The 22,947-nt window shown below is 46.6% G+C and overlaps 1 protein-coding gene across 2 annotated transcripts in view; it reads right to left on the reverse strand.

Moving 5' to 3' along the window:
* LOC119974002 (protein bicaudal D homolog 2-like) overlaps positions 1 to 22,947 on the reverse strand; it is a 127,195-nt gene that overhangs the window by 77,264 nt on the left and 26,984 nt on the right. For both annotated transcript variants that reach the window (XM_038812763.1, XM_038812764.1), the window contains exon 2: positions 12,209 to 12,421. In XM_038812763.1, coding sequence (XP_038668691.1) covers positions 12,209 to 12,421 — 213 coding nt within the window. The remainder of the gene's footprint in view (positions 1 to 12,208; positions 12,422 to 22,947) is intronic.

The following is a 22,947-nucleotide window of genomic DNA, read 5'->3' on the forward strand; positions in this document are numbered from 1 at the left end:
AATATGTTCATTTTCAGAGTTTGAATCCTGCCAGCCAAAGATCAAGGAAGGTTGTTCAATCTCTGTAGGTCCGCTCTAACATTGTTAATCAGGCTGGAATAATTCAATTTCGCTCTTGGAACTTCCATATATGGATGATATTGCCATCTCCACTTTCTCAGAAGAGAGTTTCTAAGCCACGCTTGACACCATCGCGGAAGCACACCAAAGAATCGGTCACAGCCTCAACCTCAAGACGACTCCAGTCCTTTACGAACCCACCCCAGGACAAGATCCAGTCTCTCCCTCCAACAAGGTCAACGAAGAAAGTCTGCCTAATATGGAACATTTCTCATACCTGGGGAGTCTCCTGATTGAACTCCTGATTGAACAGACACAATTCTTTGAGGACACGCTACAGCAAGAGAAGGCCAGAATTGGAGCCCAAGAAAGGAATACCAGCAATCTACAGTCCAAGGACCAATCCCACCTCTTGGGAACACCTGCCAAGTGCATGGTCAAAGATGTGGCTCTAGGATCAGGCTCATCAGTCATGGACAAACCCACAGACCCAATGACCAGTAGCACGGAGTTTCTTAGGTAGACAATCAGACTCGTTAGCAAGTGATCGCCAAAGAGAATACTATGATTCTTTTGTTGATAGTCTATCCTTAAACAAGGGATGTGTGAATTCCCCAATGGCCTTTGATGCCCATATTTAATTAATTGCTTGAAACTCAGGACTGTTTGGAGCTTGAAATGCCCAAGGGTCATATGATTTGCAGTGACCATTTTAATAGTATATTTGTTTTCAAAATTTTCAAATACAATTCAAAGACTATACTGGAATGTGACAACAATATAAATCTAAACACGAGAACTTTGCAGTAGAAACAGATAGGGGTGTGTCCGCTCTAAGATACAATGGGATGAATGGACTCCTGTGCTATAAGATGCTATGATATAATTAAATGGCAGCAGTGATACTTCAGAGAATAAGTAAATAGTATTCTTAAAAAATAAATTGAACTCTTTTTCTTCTGTTTTTTTCTTCTTGTTTTAGTACTTTTGCAATTTTGATATGGTTATTTACGGGGGGGGTTGTTCTGCTATGTTTTTGTTTGGGGCATTGTTTGGGCTGTGTATCTTGCGGGGAGGATCGGGGGGTATGTTGTATTCTATGTCGGAGTGGGGGTATGGAGGGGGGCTGATATTTGGGAGCTGCGTCAGAAGGGTGTGGTGGGGCAGGGCGAAAGCGCGGGCTTTCCTCTGGTTTCCCGCGCTGCGGGGCTGGGGGGGGCGGAGATGGTGACGGGGGAGGTGGGGCCTTAACTGGTTCTCCCCTGCGCTGGAGCGGTGCCAGGAGGAGGGATAGATTGGGGGATGATCCCACTTCGGGAGGGGTCGGGCTATTGGCGGGAGTTTCCGGGGTCAGCAGAAGTTAGCTGACCCACGGAAGTACAATGGAGGACGGTTCGCGGCTGGGAGGGTTCCTAGCCTGGGGGGGAAGGGAGGGGGGGAAAGGGGAATACCGGGTTGCTGCTGGTAGGGTCAAGAAGGAGCTGGTGGGGGCTGGGGGGACAGAGGTGAGGGGTTGTCGCTATGGGGACGGGGTCGAGCAGGGGACGCTGGCCTGGGACGGGCAGTCGACGGGCTATGGCTAGCCGACGGGGGAGGGGGGCGGGACGCCCTCTGATCCGGTTGGTCACCTGGAATGTGAGAGGGTTGAATGGGCCGGTGAAGCGGTCAAGGGTACTGGCTCACCTGAAGGGGCTAAAGGCGGATGTGGCAATGCTTCAGGAGACCCACCTGAGGGTGGCGGACCAGGTCCGCCTGAGGAAGGGATGGGTGGGGCAGGTTTTCCACTCGGGGTTGGATGTGAGGAACCGGGGAGTGGCGATTCTGGTGGGGAAAAATGTGTTGTTTGAGGCATCGGAGGTAGTGGCGGATAAGGGGGGTAGATATGTGATGGTTAGGGGCAGGCTACAAGGAGAGAAGGTGGTACTGGCTAGTGTGTATGCCCCAAATTGGGACGATGCGGGCTTTATGAGGCGTATGTTGGGACGGATCCCGGATCTGGAGGCGGGAGGTCTGATCATAGGGGGGGACTTTAATACGGTGTTGGATCCTGGGGCAAGAGCGAGGTGTTTGTGGTGCACCCTGGAGACCAGGAGGAAGGAATTGGTAGGCTCCCGCTTAGGCGGGCAGGGGAGAGCTTTAGGTACCTGGGGGTGCAAGTGGCCAGGGATTGGGGGACTCTCCACAAGCATAACTTTACCAGACTGGTAGATCAGATGGAGGAGGAGTTCAGGAGGTGGGACATGCTGCCATTGTCGTTGGCGGGGAGGGTGCAGTCCGTCAAATGACAGTGCTTCCGAGGTTCTTGTTCCTTTTTCAGTGCCTGCCCATATTTATCCCCAGGGCCTTCTTTAGGAGAGTGACCGGCAGTATTCTGAGCTTTGTGTGGGCACATGGGACTCCAAGAGTGAGGAGGGTATTCCTGGAGCGAGGAAGGGATAGAGGCGGGCTGGCGCTGCCCAACCTTCTGGGGTACTATTGGGCAGCCAATGTGTCAATGGTGCGTAAATGGGTGATGGAGGGGGGAGGGGCGGCATGGAAAAGAATGGAGATGGCGTCATGTAGAGGTACAAGCCTGGGTGCCATGGTAACGGCACCGTTGCCGCTCTCCCCCAAGAGGGTTACCACGAGCCCGGTGGTGGCGGCGACCCTAAGAATCTGGGGACAGTGGAGACGGCATCGGGGGGAAACAGGGGGCTCAATGGAGGCTCCACTGGGTGGCAACCATCGGTTCATCCCGGGGAACACGGATGGGGGATTCAGGGGATGGCAAAGGGCGGGCATCAGCAAATTGAGGGACCTGTTTATTGGCGGGAGGGTTGGGGGCCTGGGGGAACTGGAAGATAAATTTGGCCTTCCCCAGGGGAACATGTTCAGATACCTGCAGGTAAAGGCGTTTGCTAGGCGACAGGTAGAGGGATTCCCTTTGCTGCCCTCGCAGGGGACGATGGACAGAGTGCTTTCGGGGGTGTGGGTAGGAGAGGGGAAGGTGTCTGACATCTATAAGGTAATGCAGGAGGTGGAGGAGTCGTCAGTGGAGGAGCTGAAGGCTAAATGGGAGGAGGAACTCGGGAGGCAGATAGAGGATGGGACTTGGGCGGAGGCCTTGGAGAAAGTCAACTCCTCCTCCTCATGTGCGAGGCTTAGTCTCATCCAATTTAAGGTGCTGCACCGGGCCCATATGTCCGGGACTAGGATGAGTAGGTTCTTCGGGGGTGAGGACAGGTGCACCAGATGTTCGGGGAGTCCTGCGAACCACGCCCATATGTTCTGGGCATGCCCAGCACTGGAAGAATTCTGGAAGGGGGTGGCGGGGACGGTGTCGAGGGTGGTTGGATCCAGGGTCAAACCAGGGTGGGGACTCGCGATTTTTGGGGTTGGGGTGGAGCCGGGAGTGCAGGAGGCGAAAGAGGCCGGTGTCCTGGCCTTTGCGTCCCTAGTAGCCCGTCGAAGGATTCTGTTACAATGGAAGGATGCAAGGCCCCCAAGCGTGGAGACCTGGATCAGTGACATGGCAGGATTTATAAAATTGGAAAAGGTCAAATTTGCCCTGAGAGGATCAATACAAGGGTTCTATAAACGATGGCAGCCTTTTCTGGACTTCCTGGCTCAGAGATAGGTAACTGGGTCAATAGCAGCAGCAACCCCGGGGGGGGGGGGGGGGGGGGTGCATTAATGTAGTGTTTATTCTGTAACCTTATAGTGTGTTAATTTGCATTGTTGTTAAAATGCTGGGTTGTTCATGGGGATGGGGCGAATGTATATGATTGTTAATATTATTGTTATTTTCGGTATTTTACTAAGGTGCGTTATTGTTGTATAAAATCAAATTTTCTCAATAAAAATTATTTAAAAAAATAAATAAATAAATTGAACAAACTCCAGCATAACAAAATACCAAGTGACAGAAACACAGCACCTCTCTTTTAATATTAAATTATATATTTTCAAGACAACATGATCAAGTGTCAAAATGGCAAGCTGCCACCTTCTAAAGAAAGCCAACTTGTCTAAACACATCCCCACAACGCATTATTTGATTGTCATTCCCTGGGATCAATTTCCAGAAGACCTTTCAAACTGAATAGGACAGAAATACAGAAACTGGACTCTATACATTCTAATTCTTTAAATGTGGGGGGAGAGAGGCCAAGTAGCTGAAATAGACAACTTCACAATAAACCTTTAAAATAATTCCTATTTGATTGTTCCATACATTTTACACAACCATTGGAGCAAAAGTGGAAATAACTACAAGTTCCAATGATGAAAAATATAAATCCCTACTTTAGAAATGAAGCATCACCAACTCCACTGCAGAAAGTATCCAAATCCCCCCCCAAACAACAGATGACATCAGTGTACGGGGCCGTGACCTGCTCACTGCTGCCACTCAAGGCAGGAAGACACCATTGATTTTTTAAAAATACCTGCTTCCGGGTCGGCATGCTGACACCGGGGGGGGGGGGGGGGGGGGGAGTCTGCCCTGCTGAGCTCCAGGTCTGCGCACTGCTGATGGGGCCACACATGCACTGGATGACGCCATTTTCAAAACGGGCAGTTTTCATCAAAGCCGTATCCAATCAGAGGATCCGACGGGGTTTGTTAAGGAGTAGCAGTTGTCATCTAACATTACGCGATTATTGAACGTGGTTTACTCTTCGAGTAGTGGGGTGCCGGAGGTGATTGTGTCAATGTATGCAGAGAAGGTGTTTGATCGAGTTGAGGGGCGATTTTGTGGTGATTATCACCTGCATTATCTCCCTGGGGGTAGCCTGCCACATCAGCTGGTGTGCTAAAATGCAACTGGCCTTCTCCCCATATTTATAAAGTGCCCCCACTCGAGAGTCGCAGCTGTTGCACTGCTTTGCTCGTTGAGAGCAGTCCAAATTCCATCTATAATTTCTTTTTGCACACCACCAACTCTGGTGTGGGGCAAAAGCGAGCACTAATGGTCCATCTCAAAGATGGAATCCACCAAAATCTGCTTCTGCACCCTTTCACTCTTTTTATGTGCCTCATAGGAGATTATCTTCCCCATAATAACTGCCTTCAGGGACTCCCACAATGTGCAAGGCGAGATAGTCTCACTCGTATTAAAATTAATGTATTCCCCAATGGAAGTGGATGCCCTCTCAGAGTCCCTTGTCCACCAGTAACACCATACCAGCCTTCATGGGGGCACTGAGCAGGGCCCAGACCCAACACCAAAACCACAAAATGTGGAACATGATCTGAAGTAACTAATGCCGAATATCCCGCCCCCATCACCCCAGGAAGGAAAGGCTTACCCACCAAAAAAAAAGTAAATCCAAGAGTCGACCTAATGCACCTGAGAGAAAGAAGAAAGGTCCTTCTCACTGGGATGTAAAACCATCCCCTCCCCCTTTCAATCCATAAAGGCGAATAGTGCCTTTGTCACCCTTGTAGATTCAAGAACTTAGGTCTCGATCTGTCCTGTCGAGGGCCCAGTGCACAATTCAAGTCCCCCACCGCTCCAGAATCAGCTGTTAATAGTCCAGATTGCGAATGGAAGCCAACAGCTTGTTGCCGAAAGCGGCATCATTCAGATCGGTGGATACAAATTAACTAGAAACACCGACGTACCTAACAATGACCCGCTAACAATCACATACCTCTTATTTAGATCCACAAAAATTTAAGCCGCTGAAAAAGTTCACCAAAACCGCAGACCCCCAGGCCCTATCAAATCCCGAATGAAATACTTGCCCCATCCAACTGTTCCGTAACATTGCAGATCAAGGATCAGACAATGGGTTGCCTGCAAAAACACCACATCAGCATTTAAAAACTCTATTGAGATGCGCAAACACCCTGGATCTTTTTATTGGGCTGTTCAACCTCCTTATAGTCCAGATGACCAACCGAACAGGAGGCTGTCTACTCCCCGTGGTCCAGAGTCAGCTATTCCCACCATGTGGGGCGGCCCAACTAATCAGAGTGCCGGCACAAGGCCCACCCAAGATGGACATCAAATCCCCCATCAGAACAGAACAAAGAAAAAGTTCTAGTCACCATCAGAGAACTAACCCCCCCCCCCAACCTCCCATCAATACCACACCCAAATAAACCAGAAAACAAAGGTCCTTGCCCCCCCCACCCCATCCTTAACCCCAAACGAAACATAAACCCCAAGCTCATCCTCATACCAGCATCTCACACACATACAAATGCCCAACAGACACCACAAAAAATCCCAAATATCACACACACTCGCCGCGTCCCCACCCCACCAAACATCTCACAACAGACAGTTCAATTAGCTCAACCCCAGTCCATACTTCTGCACAAACGCCTCTGCCTCCTTCAGAGCATCAAAATAGTAATCTGTTGCTTCTTAAGTTATTCAGAGGTGTGCAAAGTACACCAAATCAAATCGAACATTGTTCCTGTACAACGCAGCAATAGCCTCGTTGAATGCTGCACACCTCTTGACAAGCTTTGTTCCGGTAAAGCCTTATGGCGTGGCCCTCCCATTTATAGTCCTGGTGACTCTTCGTCTACCACAGGACCCTTTGCTTTTCTTGGTAACTGTGAAAAAACACATGATGATCATGCGGTGGTTCACCACAACAGGGCTTCTGCCCGAGTGACTTGTGGGCCTGATCCAATTCAGGAGAGGATGCCATTCCAGCCTTCCCTCACCATCTTCCCAAACAGCTGCAAAACATATTTTGTTGGGTTCGGACCATCCAGATCCTCCAACAGCCCAACGATTCTCCAGTTCTGCGTTCTGGAGCACTTTTCCAGATCGTCCACCTTGACCCTTATCACTGGCCACCCATGCCGTCTCTGCTTCCAGGGAGGTGATCTGGTCACTCTGCCTCGAAAGGGCCACTTCCACATCCTTTAACACTGCACTATGCGACTTGTCCGTCAGGTCAGTTTTCTTCCAAGGCCGCACAAATAGGGGACAGATCCCCTTTGATTGCTCTGTCATGGTCTTCAGAGACAGCCTGCCATAGTTTCTTTTTTTTTTTTTAAATTTTGAGTACCCAATTCATTTTTCCAATTAAGGGGCAATTTAGCGTGGCCAATCCACCTACCCTGCACATTGTTGGGTTGTGGGGGCGAAACCTACGCAAACAGGGGAAGAATGTGCAAACTCCACATGGATAGTGACCCAGGGCCGGGATCGAAGCTGGGACCTCGGTGCCGTGATTCAGCAGTGCGAACTGCCATGGTTTCCCAAGTTCCATCACCAGGACATTAGTAAGCATCTCAGCAGATAGTGAAGTGGCCAAAGACACAGCAGGAGCCTCTCCATTTTATCAGCAGATAAACTCTTGAAGTTCCCAAGTCCGATGACAATTCCTTACTCTTCTGCTGCCTGATTTTGTACTTATTTTGAATTCCTTTTACGTGGGACTCTTACCCCATCAAACTAACCAAATGCCACCCCAAATCACACTCGAAAACTCGGCTAGTACTCTGGTGAGAGCCACCTCGTGTGCGACTGCTCTCTACATGCCACCACCAGAAGCCCTGGAGTGTTACTTTTAGTAGCCAAAACAAAACTTTGTTCCAAGAAACCACCTAAATAAGTCACCATACTCAAATCCTCCAAATGGCTTCTGTTGGAGGGAATAAACAAACGGAGTCTTTTGAGACCGTATCAAACTTCAACCAAAAAGGCTTTTATTCAACACGAATGAGGGAGAGCAGAACTCGGAGCTGTAATTCCAGCTTGCTTCCAAGCTACTATGCTCTTCAAAAAGTTCTTACACATTCTTAAACCCTTTTTTGCATCACAAAGTGCTACATTTATGTTAGGTCGTCATATTGTCACTTCGAATTTGTTACAGTTCTGTTTTGACCACATTATGCAAATCCATTGTCCTGTGTGCTTTAAGCAGGGACTGGTTTAGCACAGTGGGCTAAACAGCTGACTTGTAATGCAGAACAAGGACCAGCAGCACGGGTTCAATTCCCGTACCGGCCTCCGCGAACAGGTGCTGGAATGTGGTGACTAGGGGCTTTTCACAGTAACTTCATCGAAGCCTACTTGTGACAATCAGCGATCATTATTATTACTCTGATATTGTAAACAGGCAGACAGGATATGTCCAAAGTGTTGTATTTGGCAAGCCAATTTCAATGGTGTGTTAACTGTCCCTAATTTCCCTGATACGTAATTAGTTTCCAGAGGCAAGTTGGCTCCTCTAGACATTATGGAATCTCATTAAGTGGTATTGATTCTCTGATTGTTGCTGTAGCCTCGGAAAGATCTCACCTTGGGTGCAACTGTGTTAGTGTTGTCTGGGATGTGATAATTTTTTGTTTCTGTCCACGGTGAGTGCGAATACAACAGACAAGCTGACTGTTTAACCCTTTCCATTCATTCCTCTCCTGCTGCAGCCCACACTCCCTGGGTTTGCCCGACTACAGCTTCCCATTTCTCTAAACAGATATTCAAAATGCCTATCTTTGATCATTTACCCATGTTATTTTAAGCTTTTAAAATTAGGTGCTTTGGGATAATAAATTACGACAAAGAAAAATAATTTCTTAACATTCTTAATCTCTCTGCCAAAAATGATCCAGGCCGTGCTTAGATTGGCCCACAAAATTACAGACTGGAAAATATCCTCCGATATATCCTGCCGTTCCAAGACAATTGTGATCCTGTATATCCCAATTGTGTTTTCTATGTTTCCATATATCCACTCTCCACCTCATCAATGTCCATCGTGTAACTCAACAGGCTGATGAGATGAAGACAAATTGCTAAATGAAATTATGATGCGATTTAATTTACATCAATATGACTACTGGGGCTGATTTAGCACAGGGCTAAATCACTGGCATTGAAAGTAGGCCAAGGCAGGCCAGCAGGACGGTTCAATTCCCGTACCAGTCTCCCCGAACAGGTGCCGGAATGTGGTGATTAGGGGCTTTTCACAGTAACTTCCTTTGAAGCCTACTTGTGACAATCAGCGATTTTCATTTCATTTCAACCAGGCGAGGAATGTTTTCTTAATACTCTTGGTTAATAATTATTCAGGAAGTATTTATTAAAGGATATATAGAACATACAGTGCAGAAGGAGGCCATTCGACCCATCGAGTCTGCATCGAGTTAAGCCCTCACTTCCACCCTATCCCCATAACCCAATAACCCCTTCTAACCTTTTTGGACACCAAGGGCAATTAACCATGGCCAATCCACCTAACCTGCACGTCTTTGGACTGTGGGAGGAAACCCATGCAGACACGGGGAGAACGTGCAGACGCCGTACAGGCAGTGACCCAGCAGGGAATCGTACCTGGGACCCTGGTGCTGTGAAGCCACAGTGCTAGCCACGTGTGCCGCCCGTGATATGTTACCGTTATATATAGAACAAATATACTGTATTGGATGGTTCTGAATCTATTTGGCTGGAGTTGAGGAATTTAGAGGGAGCTGTTTACAGTGTTGAGTATTTTTTTCTATGGAACTCCAAACAGCAAAATGGCAAATTTGTCAGAAAAGTTTACGGGCAACAAAAACAGTAGTAATATTAGGAAGCCTTGGTAACCTTGATATAGACTGAGAAAAACATAGCAGTAACAGTAGAGAAAGAGAGCAATTTCTGACATGTGTTTAAGAGAACTCTCAATCGATATGTCTCCAGTCCAACAAGAGGGGTATTAAATCTGGTTGCTCAAAATGGAGCAAGGTAAGTCAAGTGTGTTAACAGCAAGTGATCATCTAGCAAACAATGACCACAACAACATGTAATTATGGAAAGGCAACAGAAAAGATAAATATGTACAACTACAGAAACATTTATTTCAGTGATTTGCAAATGGATTGGGAGGGATGGATGTTTGGTCAAAGAGGTATGCTTTAAGGCAGTGTTTTTCAAATGTTTTTGCCCCGGGACCCACTTTTGCCAACCAGGCAACCTTTGGGACCCATGCCACATTCGCTTACCTTTAATGTGAAAGCGGGGTCTGCTAGATCCACGCAATCTCACTCCAAGGGCAGCACGGTAGCATTGTGGCTAGCACAATCGCTTCACAGCTCCAGGGTCCCAGGTTCGATTCCGGCTTGGGTCGCTGTGTGTGTGGAGTCTGCACATCCTCCCCGTGTGTGTGTGGGTTTCCTCCGGGTACTCCGGTTTCCTCCCACAGTCCAAAGATGTGCAGGTTAGGTGGATTGGACATGCTAAATTGCCCTTAGTGTCCAAAATTGCCCTTAGTGTTGGGTGGGGTTACTGGGTTATGGGGATAGGGTGGAGGTGTTGACCTTGGGTAGGATGCTCTTTCCAAAAGCCGGGGCAGACTCGATGGGCCGAATGGCCTCCTTCTCCACTGTAAATTCTATGTAATTAGGTTCACAGGAGGGTTTTCACCCCCCCCCCCCCCCCCCCCCCCCCCCCCCCCTCCTCCCACCCTCGTTTGTGTTGACCAGCGCTGATCATACCTGGCTGCAGCTTTCCTGGGGAGGCCGAAGGATCCCGCACAGGTATATCGCAAGTAAATTTAAGACCTACTTCTGCAAACGTCATTCAGTCTCTGACTCCAACATCTCACAAGACTCCGGACAATTTTGCGAGGCACGGAGCCTGTCGGGAGACTCGCTGGAGGGCTTTCCCAAGATTCTCGCCCGTGTTGGGCTCTCACTTTATTGCAATGCAGCCGGAGAATCGCGACCAGTATTTTCATTTGGAGTCAGCTGTAAGTTAATAACTGACTCTGCAATCTCAACCTCAAAAATAACTTTTCATCTGCCTCTTCTCTTCCAAAATCTGAAACTTCTCTTATTTGCCAGTACTTCCCTGCATGTCGTACATGTGGGCTTTACATCCTTATTTGTATTAGCACAATTGACAAAACCATATCTCAAGAAATAATCTTTATAGTCCTTTGTTCCGAATTAAGTTTCTTCTTTGTAGGCCGTTAACCAGAGACGCTGGAGCTCTGTCTTATGGTCTTATGTTACAGTCACACAGAATGCCATTTTTGACTGTGATGAGAGTTGTTGGTACTGCGGCAGAGGCAGAAACCCGACTTGAGGAATTTTCAGAATTTATTTCATGAAGTGTGTGCGTGTGTCTGGCTAGGCCAGCATTTATTGTGCATCCCTAATTGTCCTTGAGACGTTAGTGATGAGCCACCTTCTTGAACCACTGCAGTTCATGGGTGTTGGTACATGCCCAGTGCCCAGTGTTCAAACAGAGTTTCCGTAAATGCTGGCATGATGGGAGGTAACGTATTCAAGGACTTTGGAGAGAAAAGGGAGGCTTGAGATCAGGTGGTAATTTGCAAGGACAGCAGAGTCAAGCTTTGATGTTTTGAAGAGAGGGCTCATGACGGTAAATTTAAAGGTGAGGGGGACAACATTTGGAGAGAACACCAGTAACGATATCAGCTAACGCAGGAACCTGGAGGGGCAGTTGGGCAGTCAGCAGTTTAGTAGGAAGAGGGTTGGGGAAGGAGGTTGATCTCATGGACATGAACTTGGAGGCGACATATGAGGAGACAGGAGAAATTAGATATAGATGCAAAGATGCGAGGGGGGGGGGGAAGAGAGAGAGAGAGAGAGAGAGAGAGAGAGAGAGAGAGAGAGAGAGGGAGATGGGTTGGAACAGAGGTAGTTCATTGGATGATCTTGCTGGTCACCGTGAATGGCTTTCATTCTGTTAACTTTTCAATACTCATCCTTACTATATTTTCCCATCTTCCAGCTCCGCCTCACTTCTAATTTTCTTTCCTTCTCCATCTTACTCTGTGAGCAGTAGGTCACAGGGAGCCTGTGTTTTTAATAAAACTTAAATAACACCGTTTTTTATTTGATCATATAATACAGCTGAATCAATCTTCTAATCCACACATTTATACTTCCTGAAGTGATTTCTGGATCATAACCAGAAAAACCCAGGGATATTGTGGGGTTAGCCATTGTGCATTCATTGCCACCTTACTGAAAATAATTAACATAGCGACAGACAAAAACCACACTTGTGGTTTTCCTAGTTTGCACGGCACAGGCGTACTTTGTCCTCTTCGCTGAAAAATAGTGCATGCCAAGACTCCAAGAGGTGGGAAACCAAATGAAAATGGAATAAATGAAGTTACACAGATAATTCCTCAAATTAATAAAGTTGAAAAATTGATTTCGCAATAGCTCAGTTGTTCCATGTTACCTCTTTTAGCTGCTGTGTGATTGAAGCAAGGTGATCATTTTCAGATTGGGCATTCGTGAGCACGTTTTTGATCTGTTTCAGTTCTGCTTGTAGTTCCAGAATTTTTCCCACATAATATGCCTCTTTAGATGCAGACTCCTGAATCAATGATTCCTCACGGCTCTCTCCATCAGCTGCTACCTTCTTCTGGTTGCTATATGCCTGACCAAAAGCCTAAAAGAAATATAAAACACAAGCTTAGGGAATCAGAAATTTCATCCAATCAGGTAATAAAATAATTAAACAAGTTTATACACTATTCATAGGATGGTTAGTTACAACAGTTGTACGGCACTATAATTAAAAATAATCTCGAAAATTATGAACTACATTCAAAATACAGTGAAAAAAAGGTGGAATTTCAGTTTTGTTAAATCTATTACATTTTAGCAGAATGATTCATTTTCTCAAGGATCAAAATCCACCTTCTCTACAGTTCATTTACTTAACTTTCATTAGCTTTAACTGAAGACAAAAATGCTCAAGTATAATCCATCATATAAAATTACTGTGGTTATACTGAACTAAAGACTTAATTGTTTTCTTTTGATGAGTGATATAATAAAAAGTTCAAACAAAATAAGTGGGAAAGCACAGAATATCCAAATATGCCAGTCAAAAATACATTTCATGCTAAATTATTTCCACAATGCAAAACCACAAAAGAACTGTGTAAAATGGCAAAAGCAATACTCAGTTATTCTTAACGGGTACCTGCACAGAAAAGACAGAGCAAACCCTGAAACTGTAAATTTTGCCGGTTTTTCCCTTCAGGATATCGATGAAACTAACACAAAACACATTTATTGTCCATTAAATAACAATCTTTATTAGTGTCACAAGTCGAATTACATTAACAATGCAATTAAGTAATACATGCAGGTTTGAGACTTTGCCAGAAAGGAGATGCAAAGCTTCCCAGTAAAGCCGGTTTCCACACTACTGGAGGAGGTGCTGACGACAGGGGGACTGGAGAAAGGGGTAGTATCAGCGGTTTACGGGGCTATTTTGGAAGAGAAGGAGAAGGAGCCGCTGTAAGGGATCAAGGCAAAGTGCGAGGAAGAGTTGAGAGAGGATATGGAGGCAAGGTTCTGGTGTGAGGTGCTCCGGAGGGTGAACGCCTCCGCCTCATGTGCGAGGTTGGGGCTGATATAGCTGAAGGTGGTATACAGAGCACACCTTACGAGGGCGAGGATGAACCAGCTCTTTGAGGGGGTAGAAGATGTGTGTGAGGTTTTGAAGGGTTATCTCTAAAGTGGTGCACGTGAAACTGGACCGAGGCACTCGGGAGGCCATATTCGGGTGTCGGACCAGCCAGGGTTGGAAACGAGTGCGAAGGCAGATGTTGTAACCTTCGCCTCATTGATCGCCTGAAGGTGGATCCTGTTACAACCTCTCCACCCTGTGCCTGGTATGGTGGGTGGACCTGCTGGAATTCTTGATGCTTGAAAGGTCAAATTTGAACTGAAGGGAAGGATGGAAGGGTTCTACAATTCATGGGCGTTATTCATTGTGCACTTTCGAGAATTGGATTACATCGAACATTGTGGGGGGGTGCAATTGTCATTTGTTTAGGTTAACATGCGGGCTAATGTTTGGGGGTTTAGTGGGAAGCTGGTATCGTTGTTATTGATACGTTGGCATTGCATTCATTACTGATTATTGTTTATTATTGTGTAAATTTGGGAGAAAATGTGAAAAAGGTGAATAAAAATCAATTTTTTAAAAGCACTGCAATTAAGTTATTGTGAAAGTCCCCTAGCCGCCACACTACGGTGCCTGTTCAGGTACACGGATGGAGAATTCAGAATGTCCAATTCACCGAACAAGCACGTCTTTCGGGACTTGTCAGAGGAAACCGGACGGAACCCACGCAAACAGGGGAGACCGTGTAGACTCCGCTCAGACAGTGACCCAAGCCTGGAATCTAACCCGTGTCCCTGGCGCTGTGAAGCATCAATGCTAACCACTGCTTCCGTTCCACCATTAGTGGTTACTCTGACCAGATCTTTTCCTTGAATCATTGCAGTTTTTGATACGAAGGTGCTCCTTGATGATGTTAGGTTGGAAATACCTAGCGATAATAGAATGGCAGAATATGCCCAAATAAGGGGCTGCAAGAATTCAATGGGAAGTTGGAGGTGATGGTGCTCCGATAACTTGGCCTTCTAGGTGATTTTTTTGGGGGGGATTTTTTAAAAATAGAATTTACAGTACAGAAGGAGGCCATTCGGCCCATCGAGTCTGCACCGGCTCTGGGTGTCCCAAGGTCAACACCTCCACCCTAGCCCCATAACCCAGTAACCCCACCCAACACTAAGGGCAATTTATCATGGCCAATCCACCTAACCTGCACATCTTTGGATTGTGGGAGGAAACCGGAGCACCCGGAGGAAACCCACGCGCACACGGGGAGGATGTGCAGATTCTGCACAGACAGTGACCCAAGCCAGAATCGAACCTGGGACCCTGGAGCTGTGAAGCGATTGTGCTATCCACAATGCTACCATGCTGCCTGTGGGGTTGGGAGATGCTGTTGAAGTAGTACATCCTGATGGAATGAGTGGATACAGAATCCAGTGGCTTGGACAGCGATCGCGAATGCTGGCCATTTCTACAAAATCTTTTCTTCATCCGTAATATGATGGAAGACAGCTACTTTTTGAATGTTTCTCAAGTATCAAGATAATTCCAACTACTGAAACCTCATGTTGATTCCAAAGATGGATTCAGGAAAAATGAAAAAAAATCAGAGCAGAGAAGATGGCTACCAGTTCAAACTGAAACACCTACCATAAGCTATGTTCTAAACCTATCAGTCATAGAACATAGAACAGTACAGCAGAGTTCAGGCCCTTCAGCCCACGATGTTGTGCCGACCACGTATCCTAATCTAAGATCAACCTAACCTACACCCTTTCAATTTACTGTTGTCCATATGCCTGTCCAAGAGCCATTTAAATGTCCCTAATGACTAACTCCACCACCTCCGCTGGCAGTGCATTCCTCGCTCTAAGAACCAACCTCTGATATCTCCCTATACCTTCCTCCAATCACCTTAAAATTATGTCCTCGCGTGACAGCCATTTCCGCCCTGGGGAAATGGCTCTGGCTATCCACTCTATCCATGCCTCTCATTTCCTTGCACACCTCTATCAAGTCACCTCTCTTCCTTCTTTGCTCCAGTGAGAAAAGCCCTAGCTCCCTCAACCTTTCTTCTTCAGTCATGTGTCGTGTGAAAGAATATTTCAAAATGTATAAGTTGCAAATGCTTCTAAAATGTCTCTAATTTAGGGCACTTCAATATACTATAGCCAACATATCATGAAATTCAAGTCAGTCAATTTCAAAGTTTTTCGCCAGGTAAACGGAGTCCTTCTCAAAAGTGTTGAGTGGCCCTGACTATAGACAGGCCTGTGACGATGTCTGATGAAAGCATCGAAAATCAGTAATTCTATTCCTCAAATTCTTCCCTTGACATATGTACAAACATCCCAGCAGGATGTCTTTGAAAAAAATCCATTTAGACTCTTCTGGGTCACAAAAGGGTCTCTAATTTGATGACTTTGAAGTATCGTAACAATAGCTAATGAAGCAGAAGAAAAGATGCCTTACATAAACCATATGTGTCAACACAGGATTAATAATGAACAAATATCAATCACAAACTGAACGCATGCAGTAAGCAGCTCAAACCAATACTCAAGCTGGTTAATGTTTATCCAATTGACCTTTATGGCTTCTACATCTATACTTGATTGCACATTTGCAATTTTAGGAACAGGTGGAAACACAATAGGTGGAATTCCTGTTTGGGAGTAGACAGAGATTAGGTCATCCTGCCAGATTTACACTTCTTGTTGGTCAGCCAGTAATTATCTTGTTGGTCAGCCAGGAATTATCTTGGGAGGGAAGCACAGAGCCAAAGACTCAACAGCCTACCCTGGGGTGGGAAGGTCTAAAGCAGGTTTCCCAAACTGGTTTCCACAGAACTCATAGGCCAGGCTAATTTATAAAATTTGAAAAATGCCACGCTTGTCCAATCAGAGGTTGGCTTCTAAGAAGCCCTAGGGATGGGCTATAAATGTTGGCCCGGCCAGCGATGCCCACATTCCATGACTGATTTTTTTTAAAAAGCTGCACGCCTCCCATTCTTGCCTTTTATACTTCCCCTATTTTGCTGATGCTGGGAACAGACAAAGCCTGTGAGGAATGTAAGGAAAGTAGGAAGGAGCTTAAGCCAGGAGTTAGGACAGCTAAAAGGGGTCACAAAAAGACATTGGCAAACAAGATTTAGTAGAATCCCAAGGCTTTTTACATGTATATAAAAGCAAGGAGGTAGTCAGGATAAGGGTTGGCCCAATCAAGCACAGGGAAGGGAACCTATACGTGAATTGTAAATTGGGAGAGGGGAGTGTGCAGTGGGACCTGGGTGTCCGTGTGCACCAGTCGCTTAAGGTAAGCATGCAGGTGCAGAAGGCGATAAAGGTGGTTAATGGTATGTTGGCCTTCATTGCAAGAGGTTGAGTATAGAAGCAGGGGTGTGTTGCTGCAATTGTACAGGGCCTTGGTGAGGCCACACCTGGAGTACAGTCAGCAGTTTTGGTCTCCTTCTCAGAGGAAAGGCGTTCTTGCTCTCGAGAGAGCACAGCGAAGGTTTACCAGACTGATTCCAGGGATGGCGGGGCTATCATACGAGGAGAGATTGACCAGGGTGGGATTGTTTTCGCTGGAGTTCAGAAGAATGAGGGGGGGGAACTCAGAGACTTATAAAATGCTAACAGGACGAGACAGGGTAAATGCAGGGAAGAGGTTACCAATGATGGGTGTGTCCAGAACCAGGGGTCACAGATTGAGGATTCAGGGTAAACTATTTTGGACAGAGATGAGGAGACATTTCTTCATCCAAAGAGTAGTTCATTACCACAGGAAGTAGTTGATGTTAAATCATTGAATATATTCAAGAGGCAGCTAGATATAGCACTTGGGGAAAATTGGATCAAAGGCTGTGGGGAGAAAGCAGGATTAGGCTATTGAGTTGGATGATCAGCCATGATCATCCAACAGGGGAGTGGGTACCTGGAACTCGCTGCCGGAGGAGGTGGTGGAAGCAGGGACGATAGAGACATTTAAGGGGCATCTTGACAAATAGATGAATAGGACGGGAACAGAGGGATACGAACCCTGGAAGTGCAGAAGATTTTAGTTTAGACAGGCAGCAAGGTCGGTGCAGGTTTGGAGGGCAGAAGGACATATTCCTGTGCTGTACTTTTCTTTGTTCTTTGATCGTGATGAATGGCAGAGCAGGCTTGATGGGCCAAAAGGCCTGCTCCTATCTTCTATGTATATATGTGAAACCAGAGGAAATGGGCGAGGTAGTGAATGAATAATTTGCATCAGTATTCACCAAAGAGAAGAACTTGGTGGGTGATGAGTCTGGGGAAGGGTGTGCAGGTAGCCTGGGCCACATCGAGATCAAAAAGGAGGACGTGTTGGGCATCTTGAAAACATGGGTGGCACGGCTGCTTCCCAGCTCCAGGGACCCAGTTGACTGTCGGTGTGAAGTTTGCATTTTCTCCCCGTGTTGGCATGGGTTTCCTCCAGGTGTTCCGATTTTCTCCCACAGTCCAAAGAAGTGCAGGTTAGGTGGATTGGCCATGCTAAATTGCCTCTTAGTGTCTGAAGGTTAGCTGGGGTTACTGGATTACGGCGACAGGGTGGAGGTAAGGGCTTATGTAGGGTGCTCTTTCAAGGGCCGGTGTAGACCCGATGGGCTGAAGGGACTCCTTTTGCATTGTAAATTCTATGTTTAGAAGTTCCCAGGGCCTGATGGGATCTATCCCAGAATACTGAGGGAGGTAAGAGAGGAAATTGCTGGGGCCTTGACAGAAATCTTTGTATCCTCACTGGAGGATAGCTAATGTTGTTCCTTTATTTAACAAGGGTAGCAAGAATAATCCAGGAAATTACAGGCCGGTGAGCCTTACATCAGTGGCAGGGGAATTATTGGAGAGGATTCTTCAAGACAGAATTTACTCCCATTTGGAAGCAAATGGACATATTAGCGAGAAGTGGCATATTTTTGTGGAGGGGAGGTAGTGTTCCACTAACTTGATTGAGTTTTTCAGTGAAGTGACGATGATGATTGATGAAGGTAGGACAGTGGATGTTGTCCACATGGACTTCAGCAAGGCCTCTGACAAGGTCCCTCATGGCAGAGCGGTACAGAAATGAAATCACACGGGATCAGAGGGGAGCTGGCAAGATGGATACAGAACTGGCTCAACTTGTCTGGTCATAGGGGACAGAGGGTAGCAGTGGTGGGATGCTTTTCTGAACGAAGGACTGTGACTAGTGGTGTTCCGCAGGGATCAGTGCTGGGACCTTTGCTGTTTGTAGCATATATAAGTGTTTTAGAGGAAAATGTAACTGGTCTGATTAGTAAGTTTGCAGACGATACAAAGGTTGGTGGAATTGCTGTTAGTGATGAGGACTGTCAGAGGATACAGCAGGGTATAGATGGTTTGGAGACTTGGGCGTAGAGATGGTAGGTGGAGTTTAATCCGGACAACTGTGAGATAATGCATTTGGAAGATCTAGTACAGTTGGGAAATATACAGTAAATGGCAGAACCTCAAGAGTATTGACAGGCAGCTGGATCTGGGTTTACAGGCCCACAGGTCATTGAAAGTGGCAATGGAGGTGGAGAAGGAAGTCAAGAAGGCATATGGCATGCTTGCCTTCATCGGCCAGGGTATAAAAATTGGCAAGCTGTACAGAATTTTAGTTAGACCATACTTGGAATATAATGTTCAATTCTGGTCGCCTCACTACTGGAAAGATGTGGAGTCTTTGGAGAAGATACAGAAAAGGTTCAACAGGATGTTGCCTGGTATGGAGGGCATCAGCTATGAGGAGAGATTGTAAAAATTTGGTTTGTTCTCACTGGAACGACAGAGTTTGAGGAGCAACCTGACAGAAGTTTACAAAATGATGAGGGGCATAGACAGAATGGATAGTCAGAAGCTTTTTCCCAGGGTGGAACAATCATTTACGAGGGGACATAGGTTTACGGTGCGAGGTTTGGAGATGTGCGAGGGAAGTTTTTTTTATACAGAGGGTAGTGGGTGCCTGGAACGTGCTGCCGGAGGAGCTGGTGGAAGCAGGTGTGATACTGGCCTTTAAGCGGCGTCTTGACAAATACATTAATAGGATGGGGATGGGGAGATATGGACCCTGGAAGTGTAGAAGGTTTTTGGTTCGACGGGCAGCATGGTTGGCACAGACTTGGAGGGACGAAGGGCCTGTTCCTGTGCTGTACTTTTCTTTGGCAACAAGGAAAAGAGTAAAAGAGAAAATAGCAACCAAGTACAGAATACCTATGAAATTTGCAGCTGATTGAAAAAAAAAAATAGCCCCACAATGAGTCCAAATCAGATCTTCACTTTAAAGCAGTTTTTTTTACTATGATGAAACAATAATAATACAATCAATTCTTATCAATGGTTATGAGATGATTTCTGAGTCTAATGGTCCATGATTAAATTACATCAGCCTTTGTGAAACAAGATGCAATTTTAAAAAAATAAGAAAAAGGCAACAAATTGCGAATAAATTCTTACTTCATTCATAACATTTATTTTAACGGAGGTATGCAATACCGCCGTTTTCAGGTCTAAGAATGTTTACTACTAAACTTCTTGACAATATATAAATTCCTCTTCAGAATCATGGTTTCTGAAATCACGTGGATTAAAAACTTTAGATTTAGCAGAACATAGATTTTTCTTCCAAATGCAACAGCATCAGCTGAAAATAACAGCTCAAGAATTAAATTATTTCGAATAAATGGCAGTGTTTATTTTCTCGGACATCAATACATTTTTGTAATTTTTTTCCCCCAATTAAAGGGCAATTTGGCATGGCCAATCCATCTACCCTGCATATCTTGGGCTGTGGGGCTGAGACCCCCGCAGACACGGGGAGAACGTGCAAACTCCACACAGACAGTGACCGGGGCCGGGATCAATCCCGGGTCCTCGGCGCTGTAAGTCAGCAGTGCTCACTACTGCACCACCGTGCCATCCAGGACGTCAATACTTAAGTACTTAATTAGAAACCCTTACATTCACATGCTGCTGGAGAAATTGCTGTTCCCAGATGAAGTAGGAGAGGGCCAGGATCAGGGACATACATGGGTGGATTGGAGAGCAGGATACGGTGCTGGTGGAAAGGATTAAGCTGAAGTGGGAGAGGGAGTTGAGGAGATAGGATGGGGTTTCTGATGTGAGGCGATGCAGCGTGTTAACTCAACTTCCTCCTGTACCAAAATGAGCGTGATTACATTTAAAGTGGTGCACAGGGTACACATGATTGAGCTCGGATGAGTGGGTTCTTCCCAGGGATAGCGGATGGATGTGAAGTGTGGGTGGGAGCCGGCAAATTGTGTTCACATGTTTTGGGGTTGCGAGCAGTTGGAGAGCTTCTAGAAGGCGATGTTTGGGACCGTATCGAGGATTGTAGGGGCAGAGGTGATGTCGGTAGCGATCTCTGGGGTTTCGGAGGTGCCGGAGCTCCTGGAGGATAAGGGGGCCGATGCCTTTGCCTCGGATTGCCCGCCGCCAGATTCTTTTGAATCGGAGGTCAGATATGCCACCAGGGGTTGCGGCCTGGCTGGGGGACCTGTATAAGTTTCGCCATTTGGAAAAGATTAAGTTTGCCTTAAAGGGGTCAGAAGAGGGCTTCGAGGTACGATGGAGGCCATTCACGACTATATTTGAGGAGCTGTTCGTGGGGGGTTAAAAGTGGAAAAATGTACAAACTGTCAACTCTGTTTTGTTGGAATGTGGTTTTGTTGTTATTGTTTACATTTGGAATAAGATATATTTTCAAAAGAAAAAACACTTACATTTTGCCAATATAGGCCAACTCCAATTAAAATAGCATATCTAACTTTCAATAAAATAAATGTTTTTAAAATGTCCAATGTTTAAGATTTAAATGCTTGGCCTGCTTTTCCATCCTGATAATATGCCAACACGTAATGACATCAAAACACTCTGAGGCATTGCCTCCCTCACAGTTATGCCACTTCACACTGGTGAGGCAGAGAAGCAACTTTCTCATCAGTCATTTTATTTAAAATCAGGAAATTCAAATGAACAAAAACAGATTTCAAAAGTAGATGCTGGTTCCAGTTCTCCAATTGAAAAAATTGCAGTTACCGGAATTTCTCTCAGCAGATATTGGGGAAACTCTCTTCTCTACAGGGCCCCTTTCTTGGACATGTTATGGGCAAGCAGTCCACACGTATCAGTTTTGGAAATTTACCTGTATGGTCAATCTGGCCCTTATGTATCTGAACTCAATTAATTTGAGGGTACCCAAGCAATAGTCACCAGTGTGCAGGACTTCCGGTTGCGGCTATGCCGCACGGTCAGCAGCTTCCGCCGATAGCGGACTTTTGGGCCCTTTTAAGGTGCTCCAGCGGCACTTGGACGACGATTCCCGGTGTGGGAGGGAAACAGTGAGGGTCCCCCAGCGCTGTATGGAGTGGACACAGAAGATACAGGGGACGGCGATTGAGGAGGAGCAGCAAAAGGCCTCCGACAACGAGGATGAGATTTTGGGCCTGACGGTTAGAGTGGAGGTGCACGAGGCTCTGCACAAAAGGTGGCAGGAGAAGCTGAAAGACCTTGAAAATAGGTCAAGGAGGCAGAACCTGCAGTTTCTGGGTCTCCCTGAAGGCATGGAGGGATTGGATGCTGGTGCGTATGTGACCACGATGCTGGGAACACTGATGGGCGCGGGGTCCTTCCCGTGGCCCCTGGAGCTGGATGGGGCGCACAGAGTGCTGGCAAGGAGGCCGAGGGCAAACGAGCCGCCGAGAGCTATGGTGGTAAGATTCCACCGCTTCACCGATAAAGAGTGTGTCCTGCGATGGGCAAAGAAGGAGCGAAGCAGCAAGTGGGAGAACTGCAAGATCCGTATTTACCAGGACTGGGATGCAGAGCTGGCCAAGAGGCATGCGGGATTCAACCGGGCCAAGGCGGTCCTCCAAAGCAAAGCGGTGAAGTTCGGGCTGTAACAACCGGCGTGGCTGTGGGTTACGTACCAGAACCGGCACCACTATTTCGATACACTGGATGAGGCGTGGACTTTTATTAAGAACGAGAAGCTGGACTCGAACAAATGGACTGCAGTATGTTGTTGGGGCATCCTGGTGGGGTGGTGGGGGTGGGGTTATGTTGGTTTTTCCCCGTGTTTCTTTTTTTGTTGCCCCTTTGTCTGGCCCTCTAGCTTCTGGGCCGGGTCGCAGTTGGTGAAGAGCTGCGTCACAGGTGGCGGGGACAGGCCAGACAACACGAGCAGTTTAGTCGCTCAACGTTGGGGATAGCACCCGAAGTTTGTTTGTTTGACAGAGTTCTGTTTGTTCTCTTGACACACGGGAAGGTAGTGCGGAACTCTCTCTCCCTCATTTAGCTTGGGGGGGGGGGTTCAAAAGGTGGAGGAGGGGCTGGCAGAGGGATTGGGGGCCCCGACTGAGATGGAGGAATTGGTTAAGGGTTTGGAGGATATGCAGTCAGGCAAGGCCCCACGACCGGACGGATATCCCGTAGAATTCTATAGGAAATTCTCAGAGCTGTAGAGCCAGTTATTGCTGAGAACCTTCAACGAGGCTAAGTAAAGGGGAACCCTTC

The sequence above is a fragment of the Scyliorhinus canicula genome, chromosome 11 (assembly GCF_902713615.1).
Source record: "Scyliorhinus canicula chromosome 11, sScyCan1.1, whole genome shotgun sequence".
Lineage (NCBI taxonomy): Eukaryota > Metazoa > Chordata > Chondrichthyes > Carcharhiniformes > Scyliorhinidae > Scyliorhinus > Scyliorhinus canicula.